The sequence below is a fragment of the Pectinophora gossypiella genome, chromosome 2, assembly GCF_024362695.1.
Source record: "Pectinophora gossypiella chromosome 2, ilPecGoss1.1, whole genome shotgun sequence".
Classification (NCBI taxonomy): domain Eukaryota; kingdom Metazoa; phylum Arthropoda; class Insecta; order Lepidoptera; family Gelechiidae; genus Pectinophora; species Pectinophora gossypiella.
The window spans coordinates 17837478-17863989 of record NC_065405.1 but is presented as its reverse complement, the minus strand read 5'-3'; the positions used below and the strand labels follow the sequence as shown (position 1 = coordinate 17863989).

General features: G+C 39.1%; 1 protein-coding gene and 1 non-coding gene across 2 annotated transcripts in view; both read right to left on the bottom strand.

Moving 5' to 3' along the window:
• The window catches only part of LOC126375861 (atrial natriuretic peptide-converting enzyme-like), a 161913-nt gene that overhangs the window by 66266 nt on the left and 69135 nt on the right, over nucleotides 1-26512 (bottom strand). Inside the window, exon 4 of the mRNA XM_050022932.1 lies at nucleotides 10984-11136. Within this exon, the coding sequence (XP_049878889.1) occupies nucleotides 10984-11136 (153 nt within the window). The remainder of the gene's footprint in view (nucleotides 1-10983; nucleotides 11137-26512) is intronic.
• Nucleotides 7785-7856, bottom strand: Trnaa-cgc (transfer RNA alanine (anticodon CGC)). Its single transcript has one exon. It is a non-coding gene; the product is annotated as a tRNA-Ala (tRNA).

Genomic DNA, 26512 nt, shown 5'->3' with positions numbered 1-26512 from the left:
CTGTGAAAGGCATACTTACAATACAAGGAATAAAAATAAAATTGTTGTTCAAAATTCTAGATTAAGTAAATTAAATTCATCTTTTCTGGGGTTATGTATACGTTTTTACAATAAAATACCAGATAATATTTTAAATTTGTCAGAGAATAAATTTAAAGCTCACGTGAAGCTTACTTTATGTAAAAAAGCTTATCATAAGATTAATGATTACCTAAATGATAAACATGTCTGGTATTAAATGTGTTCCTCTAGTTATTAAATAACTTGTAATGTACCCTCATTGATTTAAAAGATGTGTTGCTGTTGCAGTTTCTTGTCATTTCTTCTCTTCTGCCATAACACCTTGCGAAATGACGTAAATTCAAAATGTTACATTGACCTTCAACAAGTTGATCCATGATAATTACGTTGAATAAATGATTCTGATTATTACATATTAATGCTCGTGACCGTACCTAAGTAAGATATCTGCCATTTGAATTGGAATTCCCATTGGGGAATAAATATAATTTTACACCTATGTATTTATTGTATGTAAGAGAAGATCTGGTGACATCACTATTCCCGCCGGTTGCCGGACATAGCCGGACGCAACTTTAATTACCCGCGGCCACGAAACGAGCGGGCTGAGGTTGACACCAACGGAAGCGGCAGCGGGTTATTTAGCGGTAAATTGGTGATGCATTTCGTGGTAGGTAAATTTGTGATTTTATCCGGGTGAATGACCCCTGTGGACTGCGTTTGTGTCCGTTCGACCAAGAAACAAATGCTTTCTCATGTGAAGATATTATTGTATTGTAGTAAGACACAATTTTCTTCTCTACTATCGTGTAGGTTGTGAAGTGGATGACCAAGCTTAGCACCGCTGGTGTTAGAGTTATTATTGAGCCGCCCAACTCCCCTGACCCATATATACTTACGTCAGTAAGAAGTAACCAGACCCAACGGTTTAACGTGCCATCCGAAGCTCGAATAATCGTACTTTCGGACAATCAGTTGATCAACCTGTATGTCCTAAGCAAACTAGACATTACAAAGTGGTTTTTGTGATAATGACTCCACCAGGAATCGAACTTGGGACCTCCTGATCTTGAGTCCAACGCTCAATTACTGGACAATGGAGGCGAATCCTTTGTAAAATATGCAACTCATGTGCAAGAGAACCTTCAGCCACCAGGAAACAACTTGCAGCCACTCTTGGTATAGAGTTAGGACTTCATTTGACGGATATTTTTTTTAATATTGGCTCGCGTTGGACCACAATCTCACCTGATGGTAAGTAATAATGTGATCTAGGGTGGATCACGCTTACCTTGCAAGCGTCTGTACATTCTGGCCTTGAAGACCATGAAGACTTGAAGAATATGGTCTTCTATCGTGTGGACTGTAAGGAGGATTACCAACCCCATTAACCCTGATGTCAGAGTTATTACTGAGCCGCCATAGGCCCTTGACATGACTCAAAAATATGGTGACAGTTTGCCAGTCCATCATGATGGATGGAAATTCAGGCATTATAAAATGTTGTCAATTTAATCTGCTTGAAAACTAAGTTAGCTTAACGACCCGTTACTGTTAAATAATAGCAGCCGTCGATACTTGATGGATAGATTGATAAATAATTAACTCCATAGTAAATGATGCATACCCAACTTTACAATTAAGTACTTATGGATTATTAAACTTATCGACTACGATGATAAGAATCAAATTTACCTACGCAAATTCAAAAGTATCTTACTAAGTCAGGTGGTTATTCAAGTAGCTACATTTACAATCGCCAGTTTTTTTTTAATCGCCTCATCCTCCATTTTTTATGAAAATAACGCGTTGTTACCATGCTCTTTACGTGTTTTCCTTTTCTAAATGTAAATTAAATTAAAAAAGTTTGACTTGAACCCACAGCTCTTCTCAAGCAAAGCATCAAAGCAGTTCATCTAAGAAAGCAATGTTGCTATTTGACATTTACGCATATAAAAGTAAGTGCGCAATGCAAACAAATGTCAAATAGCAATTTTGCTTTCTTAGATGAATTGCTTCGATGTGGCCATTTTAACCCCCAAGTGCGTTAGCTGTTTTACACCACCGTGTCCGTATCATGTCCATACGATACGATCTATGTCGTTATTATGTCCACGCCGACATTCTTTTAATTTGCTTTAATAATAATAATAATATATCTTTTATTTCAGGTTTAAAAATCCATACATTAAAAAAGATACCACAAACAATTAAAATAGTAAAAATCAAATTCAAATTACAAAATAAACAATATAAAATTAAAAATCAATAAATAAAAACGAAGTGGTTCTATGCGGTATGGCGGCCTATCCACACCTTAAGAAAAAGCGATTCCCACCGATCCACCTACGCCCTCAGGATGCCGTTAGGGCTGTCGCGCGTCCTCGCTAGAAAGGAAGCGCATCGCTTTCTAATAATGACTGCAAAGCCGTCAATATGCGCTTCCGCGAACATTCCCGACGCACTACAACGCCGCGACAGCCCCATCAGGACCCTGATCGCGTTGTTGTATTGGACGCGCAGGTCGCCGTATGCCCATCGCGTACAGTCAGCCCACAGGCTTTCAATTTAGTTCCTGATTAAGGGAAGTTCTTATTCAATAGTGGTATTCATGTTGCCTGTCTGCAAAGTGACCTAACGAGATTGAGAACATCTCGTAAGTTTCTATCGATTGCAAGTTTAATAACTAGCTTACACTTTCAATATCAAAGTACTTTCAGATGCAGAGGATTTAAGTAAGGACTTATTTTCAAGAGTTTCAGTTTCAGATATTTGACTTTGCCAGAAAGTTTGACCAAATATACCTTTTGACGGGTTTTTTTGAAAGCGAATAATAAAATCTTACAGTTTTATATACTTACTTACATATTAATAAGACGAAAAAGTAACCTTTATTTAAGCTTCTATGTCATTCTGGGAGCGAATAAAAATCATAGAAACCGTTCTGCTACTTGTCTTCCCGGGCATGTCGTAAAATCCGACAGAGGGACTGTAGCCCTTCTATCATGATGGACCTATATGGAACTATACTGGACAATAGGCTGATTCTTTGTCACCATAAGGTTCATCATTATCTATCTTAGGACTTCGTACCAACAAGGGCTGCAAGTTTTCTGTGATCACTAGTGGCTTTGCCCACCCCGTTAGGGATATGGGTGTTTATGTAAACTTTAGTAAGTTTACGGTATTATCATCATCATCATCACCAGCCCCTTAACGTCCCCACTGCTGAGGCACGGGCCTTCCCTATGGATGGATAGGGAGATCGGGCCCACGCGGGCCCAGTGCGGATTGGTGGTTATTAACGACTGCTAATGCAGCCGGGACCAACGGCTTAACGTGCCTTCCGAAGCACGGAGGAGCTCGAGATGAAAACTTTCTTTTGTGGTCACCCATCCTATGACCGGCCTTTGCGAAAGTTGCTTAACTTCAACAATCGCAGACCGAGCGCGTTAACCGCTGCGCCACCGAGCTCCTCCTACGGTGTTATAATGAGATATAATGCGATAGATTGTGGTTTGTCTATCTCAAAAGAAACTATGAGCGAGAATAGGGTACTTAGGGTACCAAACGTCAAAACACAAAATTATTATGAATGTTGTATGAAAAAGCACACTGTGACGTCATAGAAAAACGTATTAAAAATATCGCACTTACATTTTTCTTTCTTAGTTTTTTTTTTCTTTAAAGTACATAAATAAGTTGAATAGAAGAAAAAAAAATTTGACACCTTTAGATCTTTCTTTATTTAGTGATCAGAATTTCATAATTTATCTTTTGTGTTTATTAGTACAATATCTCGCACTTAAGCGCCCACTTACCGTCTAATTATCAGACGCTTATCACGTCACTTCCTGTACGCTAATTAACGATTGTACACCTGGTTTAAGCACACTTGCAGCTAATTTTCTTTACGAGTGTAACCTTGTTACCTACTGAATAAAGATATTTTTGAGTATAACGAAACGAATAACTTAACGAAATGGCTTATGGACAAATGTTACTATAATTTGAAGGAATATTTTGAACATAAAAATAAATAAATTTTGTATTTTTTAATAATAAGTATATTTTCAATAATTTTCTTTCAATGTACCATTTCTTTATTTTTTATTTTCTTATGTATATTAGTACGCCTGCATGCAGGCCGAACACATCACAACATTGTTATTTAAATTATTTTACCACCTTTATTGTATTCTATGTGTTCTCGCAAATAAATTGATTTGATTTGATTTATACGTAACGGCCTCCGTGGTCCAGTGGATTGAGCGTTAGGCTCATGATCCGGAAGTCCCGGGTTCAAATCTCGTTAGGGGCATATCACAAAAATCACTTCGTGATTGGTTAGGATATTGCAAGCTGATCACCTGATTGTCCGAAGGTGAGATGATCCGTGCTTCGGAAATCGCGTTAAAGCGTTGCTCCCGGTTGCTACTTATTGGTTACATGAGCCATGTCAGGGGCCTTTGGCGGCTCAATCGTAACTCTAGACACCACCGTTGATGGGGTTGGTGACCTCACAACCTACATGATGGCAGAAGAAGACTTAAGAGTGTTCATTGTGGCCTATCTTACACTTTTGTGCCCGTTTGTGCTGCCTCTGTTACTAATACTAATTTTAATTCTTTTTTCTAATCTATAGAAGTTAGAAATTTAAACTGAAAACGTTTTATAGCTTTACAAACTTAGATCTACACTGACTTGCAAAACTAAGGGCTACACTTGTAAAGTTATAATAACTTTTTAAGTACACAAACTTTTTCAGTTCACATCTCTAGCTCTTATATAATATGCAGAAAGATTGTTCATGACAACATGCTAATTGCAATAAAATTTATTCATTTATTTCAACTTCAATTGAACCTAGTCCTCATGGACTAACAAACAAACTATTAGCATGCAAACTATTAGCATGTTGTCATGAATAATCTTTCTGTATATTATATTTCATTAAAATATGTGATACTACATAGGTGGTACTGAAGTTCACGAAAAATAAGTATTTATTTATAGGTCACATCTTCGAAACGCATTTCTCGGGAATGTGGGTTTCCTCATGATGTTTTTGTTCACCGCTGAGCACGTGATAATGATTTATAAGTAATCCAAACATGAATTTGAAAATAAATATTAAAATCATTGGTTTAGGCCCGTGCTAGGATTCGAACCCGCGCCCTCATAATGAGAGTCAAGTGTTCTTGCAACTGGGCTACCACGGCTCGTACTAGATACTTAAAGTCTGATGGAAATTATTCCCTCCAACTTCTGATTTCTAAAGACGTTTTGAGCACAAGCTTAAAACTTTTCTGAAATAGAACTCCGACTCATTATTGAGGTAATTAAAATTAAACACGTTTATAACAAATTGGAGTAGGCATTCAATTCCTATTAGGTACCTTACTTAGGCACGTTACAAGTTATAACGGAGTGTCTTGTGAGTTACGTCTTAAGGTGTGTACACACGAACGTCGAACTCGAACATTGAACTCGAACTTTCAACGTTTAAAGTGTAAATACTAAAACAAAACGCCACGATTAATTTTGACCTACACAGTTTTTCATGGTACTTTCAAGTAGTATTTACTACTACTATCCGAGGCTCTAATGTATTGATTAAAGGAGAAACTGATTTCTGAATCAATTGTTTGTCCGATGAATTCGTGTTTTGAACGGCAAGTTACGCCATTGGTAAGGTTACTCTTTACTTATGTTTATGTCAGGGGCATCTGCTCTGACCTCACGAACTCACACAATAAGAAGAACTCAACACACGAGTTCGTCTGTGTGTACGCGCCTTAAGAAATGTCGCTTCACAACTTCAGCTCTTGTTTTAAACAGATTTGAAACAACTTGTCTGAGAACCTAGAGTGTCTTTCAGTCTTACTTTATCTCAATGGAAGAATAAACAACTTCTCAAAAGAAAAAAGATCAATTTTTATTGACGCTATTAAAGTTGAGATACGAGAATATTATTTTTGAGATAGTAATAAATATTAGATGTATTTTTCTTTCCACAAATTGAGAACAAGTTGGGAATTTAAGAGCATTATAGCTTAGTAATGCCTAAAGTTAGGCATCTACTTAAGTTTGTGAATTGTAAGTACTTACTTATAAAAAAATAGCTCATGAAAAGAGAATCTAGAAAGCAATAGACTACAAATCATTTTGAAAAGACTTCAAAAGTAAGTACGTATGATTTGGAAAGTAACTAGATACAATATTACTAATTTTAGCAACTATGTTGGCGAAATTTCCCTCATTCAGCGCTTATCGCTATCTTCAAATATATTATCCTCTGAGATGACCTTGTTCTATAGTATGTAACGCCACCAACCCTGGTGTCAGGGTTACTATTGAGCCGCTAAAGGCCCCTGACATGGGTCATGTAACGACTACTAACTTGCATCAGTAAGTAGTAACCGGGACCAATGGCTTAACGTGCCTTCCACGCACGGTTCATCTTACTTTTGGACAATCCTGTAATGTCCTAACCAAACTAGGGATCACAAAGTGATTTTCGTGATATGTTCCCACCGGGATTTGAACCCGGGGCCTCCGGATCGTGAGCCGAACGCTCAAACCAGTGGACCACGGAGACCGTTTACGCCCTGAGCTGAGATTCGCGCCCAACTGGGCACCCATAGGCCTGTTATCTTTGTTATCTTAAATATTGTAACGGGTGAGAGTTGTCAGCGCCCATTTGACAGGCCAAGTAGTCAATACCATTTACCTCAAGCCGACAGCACAGTATTAGGCAAACCTACGTCGCATATCTTATCTTATCTTATCTTATTTAGCCTATACGATCCCACTGCTGGGCAAAGGCCTCCCATATATAAAGGGGGAAAAATTGTCCCCGCATATAGCTGCTCTAAAGAGTACACAAAGGATCGCTAACAACGCCATCTCATCTGTCTCGTTATCTCATAAATATATTAAGCACACTCCACCGCGCGTTACTACGACTATAATAAATAACACTATATAATACCACGTAGAGGTTAAATTTGCGGCGCGTCTCAAGCATACTTCATGTGAAGGGTAGGAGACAGATAGCTGCAAGATGAATAGCTTCGATCCTACACAGATGACGCTAATTAAGTTATATTTAGTAGTTTAGTGTAGGTATTTAATTTGACTATGTTATAATTTCATTAACATTATAACTATTAAAAAAAATTGTAGTTTATGTACATTATAATTTCACGGCCTCCGTCTAGTGGTTAGAGCGTTAGGCTCACGATCTGGAGGTCCGGGTTCGATTCCCGATGGGGACATTGTCGAAATCACTTTGTGAGACTGTCCATTGTCTGGTCTTCTTCTTCCATCGTGTGGGCAGTGAGGCGGATTACCAACCCAATCAACCTTCAGTTACTATTGAGCCGCCAAAGGCCCCTAACATGGCACATGTAACGACTACTTACTTACATCAGTAAGTAGTAATCGGGATCAACAGCTCAACGTGCTTTGTTTGGTAAGGATTTTGCATGCTTGAATCACCTGATTGTCCGATCTTCTTCTATCGTGTGGGTTGTGAGGCGAATTACCAACCTCATCAACCCTGGTGTCAGGGTTACTATTGAGCCGCCAAAGGCCCCTGACATGACTCATTTACAACGACTACGTACTTACACAGTAAGTAGTAACCGGGACCAACGGCTTAACGTGCCTTCCGAAGCACGGATCGTCTTACTTTCGGACAATCAGGTGATCAGCCTTTTAATGTCCTAACCAAACTAGGGACCACAAAGTGATTTTTGTGTCCCCACTGGGAATCGAACCCAGGACCTCCGGATCGCGAGCCCAACGCTCAACCACTGGACCACGGAGGCCGTTTGTCCGATTAAATAATATGACTCCGTGCTTCGGAGGGCATCTTAAGCCTTTGGTCCGGGCTATTAGCCGTAAAAATACCTCCAACAACCCGCAGTGGAGCAGCTTGGTGGAGTGTGCGCCGGTTGATCGAGGAGAGGCCTGTGCCCAGTATTTCATTGTTATAAATTTATGTTATGTATAAAACGTCACGGCATCATATAGAAAATTAAACTCTAGAGAAAACGCAACATTATTTTTTATGCGACTGCAGCGAATCAATGGACCTATGTATGTAGGTATGTATGTGTTCGTCATAACACGAATATGTTTCTCTAAAATTCTTCTCAATTGCAATGTTTAGAAATGTCAATATGGAGGAAGCAAGAAAAGTGCGTCAGGATCGAAGTAATTGGAAATCCATAGTCTCTGCTTACTCCAGTAGGAAATACGCGTGAGTTTATGTATGTATTTTCTTTTTCTAATTCCTTGAAGTTGGCTAGAAAATGTCTGCAAAATGTCTTCTAATAAATGGATCTGTCCATCCCATTATGGATAACGGGTGTGAATTTATTATGTTTGTATGTATAGCTATTGACCTGGGCGTTAAAAGGAGTATATTGTTCAGCACCCTTTGTGATGGCAGATTTTAATGAATTAATCTACATAATTTACGAAGATTCCTTGTTTTATGGGCCCATGGTGTTTGGCATAGATATGTATCGACCTGATGAATAGCTTCAGGGTTGGATATAGAGATTCCCACAGTCTTCTCTCGTGAAGATTGTGAGACCAAATACCGATCTAATCATCCCTGGTGTCAAGGATCACTAATAACTTCCAAAAGCCCCTGACATGGCTTATGTAACGACTCCAGGACCGACTGGTTAACGTGCCTTCCGAAGCAAGGATCACCTTATTTTTGGACAATCCGGTGTCAGCCTGCAACGTCCTAACAAAACTAGGGAATCCTTGCAAAAAAGTTAAATTGACCTTTAACAAGTCTATCCATGATAATTACGTTGAATAAACCACTAAGTAATTTTTGTGATATGTCCCCATCGGGATTCGAACCCGGGACCTTCTGATCGTGAGCTCAACGCTCAACCGCTGGGCCACGGAGGCCATTTTTTTCACATGATATTGTTTTATACGTTAAGCTTTTGGAATATCGTGACGTAGCGTCATGAGAATCAGGGGGGTTAAAAAGCCACATCGAAGCAATTCATCTAAAAAAACTATTATCTGACATTTGTTTACATTGCTTTTATATGCACAGGGTCGGTGGAGGTGTTGTTTTTTTAATATCCAACGGCTTAACGTGCCCATAATCGTAATCATTGTACTTTATCGGACAATCAGGTGATTCAAGCCTGCAATATCCTAGCCAAACAAAAGACAGTATCCCCATCCCCATCTGGTATCGAACCCGGACCTCCAGGTCTATAATGAGCATGATTGACGAACTAATTATTACACCATGGCTCGGAGCGAGCGAACCACACAACATCTAGTTTGTTTTATAGGAGCGAAAGATTATGTTTAATGTTAAATACTTTTTACTGACGAGCTAAACCGTAAGCAAAAAGTATTTTTACAGGATATTCTGTTTTACTACGCTTAGTACACTGCGCTAGCTAGAAATATAAACTCTGCACTCTCGTGTACAACATAATATTCAACATTTTTATAACAAATAATTATATGTTATTTTATTTTCAATCTCCGTAAAAACATTATGTGCAATTACGAGATTATTTTCTCAAATAGGTTTCCAAATTAAAAAGAAATTCAATCAGAACAGATATGATTCGTGAATCCCGCATAACGCTTATAAATATCACGTTCAATTAAAATTTTAATAAAGAAATCAATTCCAATCGAAACAGTTAAAGGCTCAATTACAAAAACATGTAAATAATGATAAAACGATTATTATTACGAATATGTGATTGAATCTTCAGCTCATGTAAGCGGGCAATTTAAAGCGGAATAATCAACTTAGGTAAGCGGACGGTTAGATAAGCGTTTACCTAAGTAACGAAAGGCAATTATTATTGTCATTCAAATCAAATATACTTTATTGGACACACAAAAATCCATTCCCAATTTACTGCAAAGACCTACATAAAACCATTTTGTTTCCTTTCACAGCAATCATTAGTGTGGGAGTATTTAGTTAATGTCGGACCTTCAGCCGTGTATTGTGTCGGACAATACGAATCACTTTGGCCTGACCAGACGGGGAATGCCTTTGTTTGTTTGATGGATAGTGTGTACCGACTTTACCCTCGTGAGGAACACGCATGATCTATTCTTATTTATGTCGTTTGTTTAAAAGAAGACAAGGTCTTCTGACCTTCTAAGTGTCCTATCTCACTCTGCCGCGGCACCTCAACGGATCTGCTAAGTATATCTCTCTGGAACGCCACCTAGTGAGATAGGACAGTTAGTTGCGGTTTGTATCACCAACAAAATTGATGCAATTGTATAAAAGGTTCATCAACACTAATTTAAGAGCCACGCTCTTGTCGGTGTTTCATTTTCCAAGCTTCTTTTAGAAGATTCGCAGCGCTTGCGCTAGGTACAACCGTTAACCACTAACATAGAATAAGGAATAATAACTTTGTATAGAACGGCAGCTCTCCGTTCCCCACCAGCGGTTGAGCTAGGTTTACCTCACCCCCGTCAGTCTCACTTTAGTCTTCAATCGTATAGGCGTCAGACGTCACACACACAGATGCGCGTGTAGGATAATGTCAATGTGTAGTGTCTGTGTAAAACGAGGCTTGTTTGTATGAAGTGTCCGGGGTGTGAGGGAAGGGAGAGCGCTCGGGCGCACTTAAGCGGCGTCACACACAGTGAGAACGAGACTTTTGTATGGAGTTAAATTACTCAATTGTATATCAATATTTTTTGTTTATTTTTATTTTTTTAAAGAACGTCTAGGGCCCTGTGCCGAGGTTTTTCTTGCAGCTTCTTTTCCCCGGCTATACAGGTTGTGAGAAGCTGCAGTAGTTTTAGGCGGATGAGACGTTCGTTATGTAAAAATTGACGATTCAAAGTGTAAGTATGTTACCTACTGAATAAAGATATTTTTGAATTTGAATTTGAATTTGAGTGTCCGGTGTGAGATAGTGGTCTGACCTTCCTCGCACATTGTCAGGGTCGTCATCGCCACCATCTCCTTGCAGCTGCATGCCGCCCTGCGCCCACGTCACCGTCAGCCAATCTGCGACAAACAGCATCATCTCATCATCATCATTTGAAGTGGATTCACATAGCAACACGCCTGTATCCCTAAAGGGGTAGGCAAAGGTGTATAGTACATCTACTCCGCGCCAGCTATGTTTAACTCCCGTGTAATAAGGGGAAAACCTATTGCCGTTAACCGGGCACAAATCCTGGAAATAACTTAATATCAATAGGCTAGTTTGTAACTAGTCAATTCAGTTACTTTTTACTAAAAGTCAAACCATGAAATTACTATGGAATTTGTATGAAATAGCAACCTGTGACGTCATGGAAAACCGTGACTAAAAGTCGCACTTATTATAACATTTTTCTTTATAAAAATTCATATATTTACATTTTGTGAGACTGTCCTTTGTTTGGTAAGGACTTTTCAGGCTTGAATCACCTGATTGTCCGAAAAAGTAAGATGATTCCGTGCTTCGGAAGGCACGTTAAGCCGTTGGTCCCGGCTATTAGCCGTAAAAACACCTCCACCAACCCGCAGTGGAGCAGCGTGGTGGGGTATGCTCCATACCCCCTCCGGTTGATTGAGGGGAGGCCTGTGCCCAGCAGTGGGACGTATATAGGCAGTTTATGTTTTATGTTTATGTATTTAAATTTTAGTTTAATAGAAAAAAAGATGTCAGGGATATCTTCAGTGTAGTGTCGGGTAAGCTTGGCTCGAGGGTCACTTTGTTTCTTTGAAGTGGATTGTAAGGTGGTAATGTAATTACAAGGATAAAATAACTAATAGGTACGCATAGCAACTAACACATAATAACAAATAGGTAAGCAGAAAAGTCATACGAAGAGGTTGAGAACTTATTGATTGTCTAGGTACATACACACACACACACACACACACGCACGCGCGCGCTCGCACACACATACACACACGCACACACATACAGTACATTGCTCACCCATAATATTAAGTATATAGCCTAACTAATAATGCACTACAGTATTGTTATTGCGCTGTTTTTGTTAATTCCTAGTTTTAATCTCTCTGTGTATTTTTAGGACTTAATTTGTCTGTTTACTTTTTACTTTTTATTACATTTAAAACTACTATTCATGGAAGAGCGGTGCGTCCCAACACAAGCTATTATTATGCTTAAAGGGAGACATCGGTATCCTATCAAAGATTATGAAACGTTTTAAAGAAAATACATTTTTTTTACATATGGTCACGAATATTAATATGTATACACCTTGGTACCATGTCACATTAACTTTTTTGACAAATTGAACTTTAAGTCTCACTAAATGTCAAATATGTTAGTGCGACAGAGTCCTAAAGTGGGTACATTATATTGCTCATGACTGTACATAATACTGCCGGTAGAGGGCGCCTCGGTAGCCCGTGTGCTACTAAGATAGGAACCTTATTCTTGAATCCTTAGAAATCCGTTATAGGATTTCGAAATACGATATTCAATACGTTTAGTATTGATGTGATTACGTTTTTGTGTTATTACACCTACGTATAAACGGTAATACATAGTTCTCTCTCTTTTCCTTTGACGTAACTTATTGTAGGTTTGCCTCAGATGCCATTTACTACATGGCTAGGTAAATGGGGAGCGCTGAGGGTTCTCACCCGGTACAAAATTTAAGACAACAGGCCCGAAAAGACCTTTGACAAGTTTATACAATTTTCCATTGACCAGTGGCTGCAAAGACAACTGTCTTTTAATTGCTCATGGCTCTGCCCACCCCATTAGTTATTACATACGTGAGTTTATGTATGTAAGATTTCCCGTTTGAGGTTTACACATTATCGTCAAAACATTCACGGCGCCCCGAGAGTAATTATGTATCCAATTGGCTATTTGATAGTTGTGACAATAAAATATGAAATATTATGTCGTTTTTATCACCCAATAGTCTCCTTTATTAAGATCATTTTCAAATATTTTTATTTTTACAAGATAAGAATGCGATTTTTATCTGTGTATTACAAGACCCGAAATACGGGCGGCCATTTTTGACCTTCGTGTGACGTCACATATCACAAAATAAACACAAACTTATCTCTCAGGTTTCAAGTTATACTGTTTGACAATTTTTTTGTTTATTGAATTGTGCCGCTGGGTAAAATCACGTGACCAACCGTTTTCGCCGAACTCAGAAATTAATGTAGAAAATTATGTTTTTTTTGTATAATATAAAGCTTTTTCGAGAAAATAAAATATTTTAATAGGTATAAAATAAGCGTTTTTATAAATTTTATAATACTTATTCCAAACCTATCAGGTAGCCATTTGGCAAAGCGATACATCGGCGCCCGAAGGACGTAACGTAATATACGATCCCGACGACCCCATTACTCTAGCCATAGAGGCAGCCAAGCACACCAAACACTTCAGGACCCCGATACCGACCCCGCCGGCGCGGTCGACGATTTCCCTCATTCAACGACCCGCTAGGGTCGATTAATTCTTTCAAATATTTTTCCTCTCAGGCGACGCCCTGAGCCGAGGTACGCGCCCAACTAGGTACCCTTAGGCCTGTTGTCTTAAATGTTGTACCGGGTGAGAGCCTTCAGCGCTCCCCATTTGTCCGGCCAAGTAGTTAATGCCATCTGCGGCAAATCTACAATAAATTAAATTAAATACTTTATTCAAGTTACTAGGACTCATAATTTGTTAATAACAAAACTTATATACTTATATAATAAGTCACGTCAAAAAAAAAACAAAAGCGATACACATGTCCACTAATGACACGCTACGGACACGACACGGACAAACCCTGGACACGTGTCCAACACGCCGGCCGTAAGTGCAGTGACCCTGAAACATTCCCTGTTATACCTACCCAAGCGGTTAGGAATGAAATACTGTGAAAATCCGAAATATTTAGCATTTATCGATACTCCAAAATAGTTTATATTATGGACTATTGGACCCGGAAAACGATATCCTATCCGATCCAATTGTGAATCTGAATCAATAATCATCTTCTTCTATCGTGCATAACATAAACTCGCGCTTATTTCCCACCAGGGTAAGCAGAGACTATGGAATTCCAGTTGCTTCGATCCTGGTTTGTAAAGTGGCCAACAGAACGGCCGGTCACTCATATTCTGTCAGCGTATTTTAAGTTGAAATGAAACTCAACATGGCGGCCCAATTAATGCCACATAGTACCTATCACCATAAACTTGCATCCAACGTATTTTATAAATAAAATAACATTTAAAAGTAATTTACTTTATGTTATACCTGTTAATATCTTATCCACTGAAAAGGAATGGGACGAATAATCGACAAGCATAGAATTTATGGAACACACGCCAATTTTAGGCAGAAATTTAAAAAAGCCCTTGCAAAATTTTATATTGACCAATACCCCGACAGAATTAAGTTGACAGCACACTTCAAACGGGTTGCATATGAGCGTGATGCCTATTTTATTCGCCCGGGTAATTCATTCATTTTTAAATGAACAGTTGTCAATCGTCATTTTCTCTCTCTCTCGTCTCTCCCTTTCCTTTTAGGCGAACAAGAAAAATACAGGTAGGTAACGTAAAATAAAATTAGGAGGTGTCTGCAAGAATCGGGGCCAATGAGTAACTTAATTTTAAGTTAAAATACAAAGTATAGTATAACTAAGAATGTCTACTAACCACTTGTCTTACTTTTTCTAGTAAGGAGATGACACTATGTACTTATGTTCTGATATCATTAACTTTAACACTAACAGTTAGCTCGACCATTATAGACGGCGATACAGCTCACCAACTATCACGTTGGTCTAACAGAAAGCTCGGTGAGGTTTGAGTACTTATGTCATCTTGCAATGGATAAAGCTCTGACTACCTCAATTGGGTTGTGTGTGTAACTCTAACACTTTACTAAAAAGTAATCGGTCATGTTTAGTCTCCTATCTATGTCCTTGTTGTCAAAAGTGGTTAAAATATAAAAGTAAAGTCCGCATCAGAAACCTAAGATTGTCGTATTTGTTTACAATGTTCACCTTACGATAGACGTACTCTTCAACAAAAATTTTTTTTTGGGTACATACCCCCAGCCAAACTTAACGCGTATGTGTGAACTTAATGAAAAATATAAACCCACCAGAAATCCACCGCGCAAACAGTTACAATATTTACGATTTGCCAATGACTGTTTGTATTTCTGTTCATTCAACCGCTTTTATGTTTGAGATAACATTCGGGTTCGAGATAAAAAAATATAGAGGCAAAACGGTTTAGTAATATGAGCTGTATGTGAGCAGAAGTTAAATTAAATGAAAAAAATAATAATATTTTGCTTTGATTTACTTACTTTGGTATCTTTAAAGCCATTTTATTGGGTATTAGTTATTTTAGTATATCGTCTTTTACACCACATCTCTCTCTTATCGGACTGTTTCTCACTCTATCACTCAATTTAACACCGCAGATTCAACGCAACCTCATTTCTGTGGCATTAATCCTACTTTCGTGCTTCTTTTGGCATACCCAACATTCACTAACGTACTTCAACGAGTTTTTAGCAGGATCTGTCAAACGAAGAATCTGTCAAATGTAGACAATGATGTCAAAAGTGGACTAAACAAAACCACCTAACGATCTTCTCGTACAAATGACGTGCGCCACGGCGTCTATTGAAAACCAATCTAATGGAAATTAAAAACATTCGCTCGATACGGTTAATACGGCTTACTTCCTTTATCTCTCTTTATTCCGTTTCATTGCTCGTCACTACGTCTGAATATGACATCAACGTGTGTTCACCGCGTGATATATGGCTGGCGGTTAACAAACCTGTATCTGACACACTCTTGTTACGATTTTGACTTATCCTCCACCAGCACAGGAAGACCTCTAGAAATATTTCCGCAAACGCCAAATTCATAGAATACGGTGCCCACAATGGCGAATCAAAGACCTACGTAGATTGGTCGCACATGGCTATTGAAAGGTATAAATCAGTACAGACCTAAAAATTATGTTCAATTGGAAAAAATATTCTTCTTCTATCGTGTGGGTTGTGGGGTGGATTCATCCGACCGATCTCATCAATCGTGGAGTAAGAATTACTGTTGAGCCGCCAAAGGCCCCTGATATGGGTCATTTAGTGACTTCGTACTTATATCAGTAAGTTGTACCGTCTTTTCATTGTTTTAAGAATTGAATAGCTGTATTTTTTATATCTGATTGTGCCCCACAAGGACGTCGACGTCGAGGCAGACCACAATGACGATGGAGGGACGAACTAGACGCCTTCCAGAAAACAAGTAGAACACCTGACCGGACAATGCCCGAGACAGGGAGGATTGGAAAGACAAGGGGGTCGCGTTTGCCGAGCAGTGGGACATTAATTAGGCTACAGAAAAAAAGTTTTTTTTATTAATCAGTGACCTGAAATCCCATGACATGGACTAAAAACTTGTTCTATATGTATTCATCGCGATGGAAATTAGAGAGGATTTCGGCCCTCTGGTTGCCATAGTAACGCTACAATAGGCCAAGGAAGTCGTATCAAATCAATTTTCTTTCTTCGTCTTGGTTCTATGGCGTAAACAAGAGGACTTACAAAAACATTTATAAAGGAACAAACTTCTTTATAAATGAAAACTAAACAATACAATAATAAAACGTTGACACCAAGTTTTCTGCTTATAATTGGGTATTTAATTATTTCTTTATTTTCCCACTATAAACAAAATCCCAGAAACCACTGCCCTATTTTTCCCTAAAAAAGTAACAATCATGCTACACCGACAAGAGCGTGGCTCTTAAATTAGTGATGGTGATAAACAAAATAACTATTTATATTTTCCCGCTATAAACAAAATAACTATTTTTATTTTCCCGGTATAAACAATATCATTTTTTATTGTACCTGTATAAATATATTCCAATTTGCCTTCTGTAATTATATCCCATTGCGTAGTTCTAAATATAGACACAACACAGCCGCAGTAGGTACAGCATTTAATCATCATTCCCCTAGTATTATCCCGTTTTTTCACAAGGTCAGCTTCCCTGGCCTCAAGATTTGACAGGTCCGGATTTTTACAGAAGCGCCCCTCTGCCCCGACCCCGGTCTTACTTTTGCCGTAAATGGCCTTTTTTGACGTGACTTATTGTAGATTTGCCGCAAATGGCATAAACTACTTGGCTGGACAAAAGGGGAGCGCTGAGGGCTCTCATCCGGTACAACTTTTAAGACAACAGGCCTGAGGGTGCGCAGTTGGCTCCTCAGCTCAGGCAGCTCAACCTCGGTTCAGGGCATCGTCTGAGAGGATTTTATTTGAAATAATTAATCGAGTCTAGTGAGTCGATAGCGGTAAGCGCCGAATGAGGGAATTCTTCGACCACGGCGCCGGCAGGGTCGGTATCGGGGTTCTGAAGTGTTTATTGTCGCGAGCTTATTGGCCGCCTCTATGGCTAGTCTTAAATGGCCGTAAGCCAGTAAGGAGTAAAGGAGAGAGCGGACGGACTGTGCGTCTTGCTCGCACTTATGGTAAGGTGGCAAGCGGTAAGATTTTTATATGGAGTGTCCAGGGTCTGACGCTGGCGTACTCACTCTGTGGTTGGGTCTTTACGATTATTCAGCTATTTCGCCGTAACATTTTCAATGACATTTAAGTGTCGAATAAATTCTACTTACAAGTATTGTATGGAAGTATAATAAGGCGTCGACAAGAGATTATTTGAATAAAGATTTTTTTTTCTTGAAAAGAATTACGTGATTGTCGAAGGATCGTCTGTACATAATAGGTTGAAGGTGATCTTTTGTGAAGAAGAATGAACGTACTTAAGCATAAGTCTTACGTCATTAAGATGTCGTTTGAAAAGTATCAGGTGAAGAATTGAAGATGATGAACAAAGTTTAGAACCATTATACGGGGGAATCTGTTATTCGAGGATAAAATGAATAGAAGAAGAAGATATCGGGGATGCGATGAGCTCATCATTTTATAAACATACATTGAATATTTATAATTTTAATTTCAAGGTTCTCATATTGAAGACAGTACTATTGATATTTTTTATATCATGTATGGTTCTAACTACCCTAGAGTGCTCAAGAGTGCAAGTCATAATCTGCCTAGCGTTTTCACTTTACCTGAAGATTTCCAGATATTTTACCCAAGAAGTCCAGTTTTTTACCAAAGCGCCTGCTTGTCTGACCTTTCAATCCAAAGGAAAATCCAGTTCAATTACAGTTTAGGCCACATGACCTCAAAACCACGTTTTTCTTGTGTAAGTATGTGGGTTTTCTCACAATGTCTTCCAGCTGAAGACACGTGATAATAATTTATTATCCAAACGTGCATTCGAAAACCATAGGTTCAGGCCCGTGTTGAATTCGAACCTGTGACCTCGTAATGAGAGCCAAGCGTTCTTCCAACTGGGCTACCTGGGCTATCAACTGGATCACAAGCAAAATAAGATATGATTGTGCATGTTAATATGTAAATCGGAGCCGAAGGTAGCCCGGCATTAAAGGAAATTTTTCATTTCACGTACAATTACAGGCAGTAAAACAAACGAGGACTGGACATAAAACAGTTTTATTGTAATCACTCGTACATTCGTCTCGTCTTTCTCGTACATAAATACGAAAACGGGGTTCCACTGTCGTAACTCTCTGTCATAGACTCTCGTCAAACAAATAGTTAATTAAAACCTTCCCATTGTACTTATGTAAAGAATAAAGAATACTACTATGTATAGAGCGAAGACTCTCCGCTCCGCGCCAATTCGTGCGCCAATCGCGACGGCTTCCGTGGTCCAGTGGTTGAGCGTTGTGCTCAAGATCCGGAGGTCCCGGGTTCGAATACCAGTGGGAACAAATCACAAAAATCACTTTTTGATCCCTAGTTTGGTTAGGACATTACAGGCTGATCACCTGATTGTCCAACAAGTAAAAATATCCGTGCTTCGCAGGCCACGTTAAGCCGTTAGTTCCAGTTAGTACTTACTGATGTAAGTACGTAGTCGTTACATGAGTCATGCCAGGCGCCTATGGCGGCTCAGTAATAACCATGACACCAGGGTTGATGGGGTTGGTAATTCACCTCACAAAACACACGACAGAAGAAGATGGGCATTATTCGTTGACTCAAAACTTTATATACATTCACACACATACATAAACTCACGCCCGTAATCCCTAATGGGGTGGGCAGAGCCACAAGTAATCAAAGACCAATTGCAGCCACTGTTGATACGATGTCGTAAACTGGTGATAAGGGATCAGCCTATCGCCCATAACATTAAAATATATATTTGGATAAAATCGAAATACTAACCACTCACTGATTTATCACGAAATCACAGAAAGTACAAGTGCTGGAAGTCTCAAATTTTGCATGGGGGTTCCTTTTAGGACGTAAGTGCTCAGTAAGATGGGATTTTGCGAAATTCAACCCCTAAGGAGATAGAAAATGTTGTATGAAAAGTCGCGAGCTAGTAAGCAATATAATAGGTTATTCACCGATATAAGTCCAACTCAAAGACATTAGATCCGAGCCACTAAACCGCTAGACCCTGGATGAATATTGAACGACGTTGTGATTAACTTGATTCCAATATTGCTCAAGACTAAGAGCCCGGGAAGGGGTCTGTAATAAATCCAGAAAGCCCGATCATTACCCAGCCAATTTCAATAGGGAAATCTACAATGTCCTCGAACGTAACTATTAATTTTGCCTTACAGTTGAACTGGTTTGTATTGTTCGCAAGCTTCGAGAGCCAGCGAGTAGTCTATGATGGATCACGAGTATTTGGATCGGCAATCCGTTACATTTGACTATTGATGTGCAACGGTTAAATACATACATACATACATAAACTCACGCCTATTTCCCACCGGGGTAAGCAGAGACTATAGAATTCCATTTGCTTCGATCCTGACACACTTCTCTTGCTTCCTCCACATTCATCAATCGCTTCATACACGCACGCCGGTTCAGAGTAGATCGTATCAACGTCGATCTATCGATCGTCGATCGTGTGCAACGGTTGCCTCGAAGAAATCGCTTTAGAGAAATAAGGACGTTCCTTTTTACGTCTTCTTCTTATCGTGTGGATTGTGAGGTGGAATACCAACCTCATCAACCTTGGTGTCAGGGTTATGATTGAGCCGCTAAAAGCCCCTGACATGGCTCATATACATCACTCACTTACATCAGTAAATAGTAACCGGGACCAACGACTTAACGTGCCTTCCCAAGCACGGATCATCTTACTTTCGGACAATCAGGTCATCAGCCTGTAATGTGCTAATCAAACTAGGGATCACAAAGTGATTTTTGTGATATGTCCCCACCGGGATTCGAACCCGGGGCGTCCGCATCGTGAGTCCCACACTCAACCACTGGACCACAGAGGCCACAGAGGCCTTATTACGTCCTATTGCTGGATACAGGGAGGCCTGTATGGCTGTATGCTACAATGAACCGGAGGGTGTATGGAACACACTCCACCACGCTACTCCGATGCGGGTTGGTGGAGGCGTTTGCCTAATAGCCCGGAACCAACGGCTTCACATTCTTTCAAAAGCACGAAATCATCTTACCTTTTAGAGTTATAAGATGATTCAACATCTAATATCTTAGCCAAACAAAGGACAGTCTCACAAACCGATTTTCGATAGTATCCGTATCGGAAATCGAACCCGGATCGTGAGCCCAATACTCTGACTACTAGACTTTGGAGTCATATGAATACCCTGTGCTAACCCATACATAAGTTGATCGAATTTCTTTTCTAATTTAACATCATAATGAAATCCACAATATTATTCAAAGAAGGCATGATCCTGTTCAACTAGTGAATTATTCAACAGCCGGTGTAATGCCGACCGCAGAATGCGTTTCCAGATATTAAGCACCTTAAACAGAGCCGGAATTTGATGTAACCAAAGAAACAGCTGGTTAGGGGGTCATTCAAGTTCAAATAGGGTATTTGCCTAGGTCAAAAATGAATTATAAAATTCTAATTTAGAAATAGAAGCCAAAATTAATGTAAAATTTTCTTTTTGATTTATTTTCGAATTTTAATCATCAATTGTGCACAATTAACACTTTAATTCACTTCACACTTATTTATTATACTCACAAGAACATCAATTAAAAACAAAAATTTTCTTATAAGAAACCGTAGTAAGAAACATTTACTTACACAATTTAACAATATTAATTACGTAATCACTACATAGTATAAAACAAAGTCGCTTTTTCTGTCCCTATATGTGTATGTACTTACGCTTAAATCTTTAAAACTACGCAACGGATTTCGATGCGGTTTTTTTAATAAATTCAAGAGACAGGTTTATTTGTATAATAACATCCATTAAATAGTGGAGAAATACTGTTATTTTTGAGGTTCTTAATGTTATGTCGTAAACAATTTCATTTTTTCCTCAGCATTGCACCCGAGCAAAGCCGGGGCGGGTCGCTAGTCTAAGAATAAAATAAAAAAAACACGAAATATAAATGTACATGGGCGCTGCAGTCCACCGAAAATATGTCAGGGATACACTTAAAATCACGATCGTATTCAGTGAACAGTGCTCTAAGCATAGACCGTTCAAAGTTCTTAATACAGCCCTGTTAAACCCAATTTCAGACTAAACTATTTGTGCCTTCGCTAAAATATTGAATGCCAAAAGGCTAACCAAAGTTATCTTGTGATGAATAACTTTTCCTTATAAAGTATAATGTTCTACATTTTCCAATTTTATATGGAATTATAATCACACTATGCCCTTTGGTTTTGGTTTCATACAAGATTAACCTAGCCCCAGGGATGACAGAGGCACCTTCTCTGCCCTCCACTGGAGCAATTCCTGTTCGGCGCGTACTTGTCGCGGGGGTGGGCGCCTCTTACTTTAGTAGGCTGGAGCGAGATGGTGGCTGAGTTCGGATAGGGACCCAGACCTACGGGGTATAACGTAGAATCCTTGCCCAGGATAGGGTGAGAATCTCAACGGTTGCAGAAGCGGAGATGAGAGCCATCGGTATGGCAATGCAGGAAGGAAGGGGCAAGTCACCGGGACTGTAACCTGGAAACTGACAGAGGGCAGCAGTAACTGTTCTGTCAAAAGGCAAAAGGGAAACCATTTCCCTTTTTCTCTAGAAAAGTAGCATGGAAAATGCTACATCGACATGAACGTTGCCGTTAAATTAATGATGATGCTGAAACACACTATTATAGAAGAGATAGCCTGAAGATTAAGATTTTCAACCAATGTATTCTTCCCATTCTAACGTCTAACCAAAGAGTACGTATATGCACAAAATTAAACTTCCACAAACAACCATGAAGCTAAGTTAGGCATCTCTCTCGTGGATCGCGTATTCAATATTGATATTCATCAAAAAACGAAAGTCTATGAAATGGGCAGGTGAATTACGAGGCTTAAGCAGAAATAGGCCAACTTGGCTAGATGTGAGGATGTTCGAGGAAAGGCCGGCACAAGAAGGTGGCCACGGGATGATCAGTGGGCAGGTCAGCGGCCCGGTGGTCAGATGACATCGTTGCAACGGCGCGAATAATGAGGATGAGGTTAGAGATGATGATGATAAGGAATGATAAGCAGCTGAACTCATCATAATACATGTTTTTCCTTACTCGTAATTCAGCACAGAAGTAAACCTCAGTCAGTATTGAAAATATTGTACAAGTTTTAATGAGTATGAAAGTATAGTTTACCGATACTCGCTATCACAGGAAGTTATCCGAAGGTACAATTTTTCATACAGGTTCACGAGATTACCTCTTACAAACTCATAAAACTTTGTCTATAGAACGATGCTACGCCCTACGGCGGCTACGCGCTACGAAACGTAGCGACGCGTAGCGAATCGTTCTTTTATTTTGCAATTTCATGCCTTTGCTTTATGAATTTTCCGGAATTTTCAGCGTTTATTTGAAAAATATATTGTAAACATTTTCTTAAAATTTGTTATTACATTACTTTATATTTTGTAGTTAAATTGTATATACCTTAAAGTACAATTACCCAGTTTAATCCAGAGGTCCCGAGTTCGATTACCGGGTTTGCTTTGGAAACGAGTTCGTTTTAATTGTTTTTTTTTAGTGTTTTTTGTCAACCCGTAGTGAAGAAGCGCGGTATTTATTAATCTGTGGCGTGGTGGAGTATGCTCCGCAATTATTAGTCTATAGCAGTAGAATGGTAATTTATTTGAAACACCATAAAACATGTTTTACTTAATATCAATTATAGGATTTGTTCTAAAGAAGTTAGTAATTAACCCTTGTTTCGGAAACTCAGGTTGAAATAAAGGTCCTGTTCGACAGACACGAGCTGTGCTTGTATATTTACGAGTCGAATCGACTCGAACAGGGCCTTAATTTGTTCAAACAATATTTTGTTTCTGGCTTACATTAATAGCAAGAATTATATCGCACTGCTATTTACGTGGGGGGGAGAATGTTTCATGAGAAATGCAAAATTAATATTATTTTAATATTGTAGCGTAACACAAATATAAACTCACGCCTGTTTCCCACCGGGGTAAGCAGAGATTGCTTCGATCTTGTCACACTTCTTTTGCTTCCTCCACATTTATCAATCGTTTCACGCCGGTTCGGAGTAGAACGTACTAAACCTTTTCTAAGGACATCTCCAATTTGGTCAATTTACGTTCTTCTAGGTCTTCCTCTGCCAGCCCTACCACCAACCTTCGCTTTATATACCGCTTTTGTAAGCCTATTTATCCTTCATTCGCTGTACATAGTGCAAATTATAAGTTTATATGATTTTTGTATTAGAAATTATTGGTGTAAGTTTATTACACACATGCATACATAACACCACATCTTTTTCCCGTCGGGAAAGGCATAGAACATGGGATTCTATTACCTACAATTCTTACACACTTTCGCTTACTTATTATTAGACTTTAGAGATATTTATTTTTATTACATCACTTAGCTATGAAATAATGTAGATAATATTAAAAAAATAACACATTCTAGATTGAAATAAAATAACAATTCTAAATCTTCACAAATTCTTTTTCGAAATCCATGATTTTCGACATTGTGGTCACCCTACAAATCTACGTCCACACGTTGTTGGGCCCCGCGGACAGATTACGGCACACTTATAAATTATCCACCGACGTTATGGTACTTTGGTAATTTGTTACAACAGATTTATTAAATCCTTAGTTTATATGAAATTACTGTAGAACTAGGTTGTTTGTTTAGCTTTGTGGTTACAAGCCCTTTGGAAATATAACTATAACTTTGTATTAATGTAACTGTCTAATGTGTGTGATTAATGTTTGACTTAGAAACAACAGTAAATGCTAAGAATGTATTGTAATTACAGGAATAATTGTATTATATTATTTATAATTATACTATCGACCCGCCCAGGCTTCGCTCGGGTCGAATGCTGAGGAAAAAATGAAATTATTTACGACAACACATTAAAATCCTCAATAATAACAGTATTTCTCCACTATTTAATGGATGTTATTATACATATAAACCTATTGAATCACTCTATCTATTAAAAAAAACCGCCTCAAAATCCGTTGCGTAGGTTTAAAGATTTAATTGTATCATTCAACTAGGTGGGGAAATGGATTATATTCCCCCACGCTGCCCCACAGCGGGTTGGTAACTTATCAAAATAAAGTGGAAAATTGTTTTATTCTCAGTTCTGTCACTGTAAATCTTAACACAATAATAATTCCCCGTCGCTGTGTGCACACCTGCACGAATATAATAGGCTTTGTTTAAACGAGCTCTTTTTTCTCTTTCTTTGTCACTAAATGGCATAAGTGTCTCCCTCTCCGACTTCAAGATCTAAATGTGTTTGTGGAATATAAACAAAATCTATGTTTGCTAAGTGTGCGAGCGGAAACTCTCCGCTTTGCATAGGATTTGCCTTTTACCTTTCTTTGCAAATGCTTTTCGTAAATGGAAAAATGGGTTGTATTCCAGTATTCTCCGGATCGTTTTTTTATACCTGCATAACTTGAGACAGTTATCTCTATGACGGCGCACAGTTCTACAAGTTGTCAGACTACAAGACGCTTACTGAAGTACTGTATCTACACATAACATTAGCTCCCGCAAGATGAACTTAATGATAGAATAAGGAATAATACTACGTATAAAACGGTACATCTCTGCTCCCCACCAGCGGCTGAGCTAGGTTTATCTCACCCCCCTCGGTCATACTTTAGTCTTATGGGCGTCAGACGTCACACACATCGATGCGCGTGTACGATAACGGCAATGTATAGTGTCTGTGTAAAACAAGCACTTTGTATTGAAAAATGTGTCCGGGTTGTGAATCAATAACCACGCATCACTGAGCTTTCTGTTAGACCAACGTGGTGGTGAGCCGTATCGCCATTTATGATGGTCGAGACAACTGTGTTAGTGAAAATTGCACTTACTATAAACTAATAACTTATTAGTGCTGATTCAAATACGCACCATCCAATTTTATTTTAAGTTATACCTGTGATTTTCTTAATCGTCGAAAAGTAAAGGACAGTAGCAGTAGGATGAATTAAGCCATTTACGTATGTTGTGTCACTAACACAGCTGGCTCAACCGTTATAGATGGCGGATACGCCACCACCTATCACGTTGATCTAACAGCAACCGCGGTGAGGTATGGATAGTTAGTTCATCTTGCGGTGGATGTTCCTCTGACTACCCCGACAGTAATATAGCCGTGAGCTTATGTTACATTTGTTCATCTGCCTGCTGGTCTGACAATAATAACAAATGACCCTGGAACTTGCAACTTCCTTGGCGTTTTTTATTTTTCCATTTCATTGCAGAATGCTAATATCTTTGAAGTGGTCCGAGTCCCTATCTCCGTCCTAAATCGACCGAAGACGAATAACCGAATGCTGGAAGTTTTTTAATTATGTCACAGTTGAGCCGAGTGGCGGATATCCGAGACTCGCCGTAAAGTCCGGACTCCGGACTCGAGAGATTGTTCTACTGGGTTACATTTCAATTGGTGACCTTCTTCTATCGTGTGGGTTGTGAGGTAGTTTACCAACCCCATTAACTCTAGTGTCAGGGTTACTATTGAGCCGCCAAACGCCCCGACATGGCTCATGTAACGACTACTAACTTACATCACTAAGTAGTAACCGGGGACCAACGGCTTAACGTGCCTTCCGAAGCACAGATCATCTTACTTTGCGACAATCAGGTGATCAGCCTGTAATGTCCTAACCAAACTAGGGATCACAAATTCATTTTTGTGATATGTCCCCTCCCGGATTCGAACCCGGGACCCCGGATCGTGAGCCAAACGCTCAACTACTGAACCACGGAGACCGGCAATTGGTGACCAAATTCGAGATCGACAGGCGTAAAATGTATGAAAACTCACGTTAATTTCAGGCTGAAATTTAAGAAATCCTTCCAAAATTTTAATTGGCCTGTAACCTGACAGATTAAATT